At 36.3% G+C, this 3840-nt stretch overlaps 1 protein-coding gene across 1 annotated transcript; it reads right to left on the reverse strand.

Moving 5' to 3' along the window:
- Positions 1–1519: 1519 nt before the first annotated feature.
- Positions 1520–2941, reverse strand: LOC149231035 (uncharacterized). Its single transcript, XM_089381521.1, has one exon. It carries the CDS (start codon positions 2939–2941, stop codon positions 1520–1522), a length of 1422 nt encoding a protein of 473 aa, XP_089237647.1.
- Between the last annotated feature and the right edge of the window lie 899 nt (positions 2942–3840).

Here is a 3840-nt window from a genome sequence, read left to right on the forward strand (position 1 = left end):
TAAGAGAACGAAACACATTGACACAAGGTTTCATTACATCAGGGAATTGGTAAGCAATGGAGAAATTGTTTTACAACATTGCAGAATTCAGGAGCAGGTTGCTGATATTCTGACCAAGCCATTGGACCAAAAAAGTTTTGAGTTTTTGAGGAAATGTTTGGGTATGACTGAATGCCTAGCAGTTGAAATTAAAGGGGAGTGTTGAAATTATACTTTCAACTGCTGTGCAGCAGCATTAAAACAACAATCGTGAAACTACTCCAGAAAACTGCCAAACTCATCGGACAGCTTTTGCTGTGAAAATGGTATCCCTCAAAGTCACCCGATGCAATCATTTTTTGACGCATGTCTTCTGTACGTTTTTCAAAACAGCTTTTCATTGAGACATAACGTTAAGAAAATAAGGGGCATCCGATATTGTTCTGAATTGTTGTCCACCATTGATTGCAACCAAGGTGCGTACAGGCCTACAACAAATAAAGATTGCGTGGAGTAAAAAAAAAAATTGGTTTGACCCCCGATTTTATCATTAATGTATTTAATGAATTTATAATGGGTAAAAGTCTAAGTTTTTTTACGGCATGTAATATTGTAATGATTCATTTTGGTAGTAGTTTTTTTGTACAACAGTGCGAAGGTGAAACAAGAACAGAGCATGTAATGTTTTATGTGCTGGAGGTTTTTTGTGATATGCAGAAGCGTATAATGATATTTCTTTTGAAGAATATGTGAGGTGAGTGAAAAGCGCAGCAGCTTTGATATATGATTTTTTTTATTACAACAGTATATGTAAAAGTTTTTTTACAGCAGTGAATGTAAAAGAGATTTTTACACACAGGAGTGTAAAATCTCAGGAGGAGAGAGTAATGTTTTTTTTTGTTGAAATGTTTTTTTGGTAAATCCCTCTGAGAGAAAAATGATGAATTTTGTATGAATTTTATCTTAATGAATACAAAGCTTTTGTGGGTGTATATAATACTCTGTTCTCAAAAATCAATTATAACTTCCCTGTGTTAAGACCCTGGAGAGAAACAAAAGACCCTGGAGAGAAACAAAACATTGTCTCTGTGTTCAGTTAATTTATTTTTGGAATTTTACCAAAAAAATTCCCAAACACTTTCGTATTTTCTTAACAAAACATTGTCACTACAAACTGCAATGCACTGGAAATTGATCTACTGCGAAATCCAGAACAACAGTATTTTCTAAACAAAACTTTGTTTCTACAAAATGCAATACAATGGAAATTGATGTAATACTAAATCCAGAACGACAACCACAACGCCATAAACTTGGGAATTGTAGTACAACGTTTTGTTTTCACTAATTGAAAAACGCGTAGTCGGAGTATGAGACTACTCCTTTGGATTGAAAAATAGAGAACAACTTATGAGGAATATTTAACTATAGCTATACCTTGTTCGTAGATTCAGGCTAATGGAAGATTTCATAATTACAGCGCGATATAATTATTACTTATTAGAGTATTTTATTTTCATTAATGAAAAAGTAGCGAGATCTAATTAACCTGAATAGAAAGCGATTGTAAATTAGGATCATCGGAATGCTCAGCTTCAAAGCCACTGGTAACCTCGATGTTCTCACGGACGTCCTCTTTGCGAGCCAGACTTGCCAGCGTCTCAATCGGCGTGATCTTCAAATGCCCTAGGATTTCCGATTCCGACGCCTCTGGATTTAATTCGATAATTTTGCAAAGTAGCCCTTTGTTGGTTCCGATCTTAGCGCAGTTGTCGGGGTCGTTGGCCAAGATTTTCAATATCCGTAGCCCCAGCACAGTGAAATCTGAGTATTTATATATATTTTTATCTGGGAACTGACCCTGGTACTTAGTCGAATGAATTTCAATCTTGTTTCTATCGTACAGAAAGGAGGTTATGGATTCCATGGACTCAGGAAGGACCATCACCCGAATGCGATTTCGGGGTATCTCCACCAATTTGTAGATGATCTCTCCAGCCACTTCTCGAATCTCCTGCTCCCGAGGTTTCTCCCAATTAAGCATCTCGATCAACATGTTCAACACGCCTGGCGTTGTTCCGATCACCCTCAACTTCTCTGAAGGAAGCCGATCTGACTTCACAAACACGGATAGGAGTCGAGCCCCCGTGAGCTGATCGAAATGATGTATGGACTGCAGCAGCTCCACGCTGTATGACACAAAATCCATCTTCAAGCCGTTGAAAACGCTTTCATTCATGCACCGACAATATGTATCCCAGAAAAAAAGCAGAACCGTGTTGAGCTGAGAATCGTCGAAGCCATCTTCTTTTAACGCCGAGCGCCATCCTTTTCCTACGGCAATAGAGAATATGATTTTCCTATATACATCAAACATGATGTCAATGATCCTTTTGTAGGATGATGTTTCTTCGTTGGGCGGGAGAATTGCCGAGTAGTCAAGGTAGCCTCTGACAATAAATCCGAGCAGAGTCACAATCGATTCCCCTGCGGACATCCCGTAGAAAAGATTGAGAGCCCGACTTCGATTCAGATTACGGTCGGTCCCGTACTGTTGCTTAAATATACGTGACAGAGACAAGGCGACGCATGCAAGCGCCGAAAGTTCTTGTATCAGAAGCGAATACAGACGTATTATTAATATGAGCCTGGAATGAGGGGGCCATGACCGTCGGGTCGCCAGCTCGCCGTGTCGGCATAAGATGCGAAGACCCTCTACCACTAATATTAGGCTGACGTACCAGAAGTCTATACTTTTCAATGCTTGTGAGAAGCCTCCAAGGAGAACGGCAGTAGCCCAAATGAAGTTCATCGTTCCAAGCGTGCTGGCTCCCTTCTCGAGAAGAGCTAGGATGAAGGCGAAGTTTCTCAATTTCTTGTCCAGAGAGGTCTTCTGTTCACAGCACAAAGGAGATTTCAGTGGATCACAGCCGGACTCTATATCTTTGGGGGATTCTGCCATCCCGTTCTATTCCAAAGGAGGAACAAAGGAGATTTCAGTGGATCACAGCCGGACTTTATATCTTTGGGCGATTCTGAACGGCTGCCGGAGGTGGATTCAGACGATGGAAATTATTCCTGAAACTCTGCAGAATCCTATTCAGTTGTATCCATCTCCTCCAAATTGAAATGTATGAGATGTATGAGTCACTAATATATAATATCCCCGTATACTGTTCACGCGATTGAGAAAGTGTAACTGCGATTGTTGAGAGAGTGTGACTATTTATGTGTTTTTTTTTTTAAATTAAAATTTGAATTTTTTAATAAACTTCTAACTATTTTAGGTTTTGGATAGAGTTACGATTTTTTTTGTTTAAATTATGATATTTTGTTACTTAAAATGAGTTTTTTCAACTCTGAATTCAATATTATAAAAAAAAAACTTCCAATTCAATATCATAAAAAACTTTCACGTTTTGGATCTCGTTATAATTTTGGTTTAAATTATGTTTTTTTTACTTGAAATGAATTTTAATTTAATATCATAAAAAACTTTCAGGATTTGGATAGAGTTATAATTTTTTTGGGTTTAAATCATAATATTTTGTTACTTAAAATGAGTTATATATATATAAATTCAATATCATAAAAAGAATTCAAGACATTTAGAATATAGAAAATTTAAATTTATGATTTTCAAAAATATTTATCAAATTCAAAATAAATTTGATTATAAAAATTTCAGGTAAACTATAACATTAAAAAAAAACTTAAAACACTTATATTATATGAAATAAATTTGACTATATTATTATATATTAAATTTTTTTTATTAAATTAATATTTTTTTGGTTAGGTAATGTGAGTTTAAATATGATTGGCATACTGTGGTTTGACTTCAACCAATGGGCATTTAAG

Source organism: Pinus tabuliformis, chromosome J (assembly GCF_031772625.1).
Source record: "Pinus tabuliformis cultivar Carrire ecotype Pingquan chromosome J, CPIR1, whole genome shotgun sequence".
Classification (NCBI taxonomy): Eukaryota; Viridiplantae; Streptophyta; class Pinopsida; order Pinales; family Pinaceae; genus Pinus; species Pinus tabuliformis.

Coding starts and splice junctions, on each gene's coding strand:
- LOC149231035 (XM_089381521.1), bottom strand. CDS start 2,941: ATGGCAGAATCCCCCAAAGATATAGAGTCCGGCTGTGATCCACTGAAA.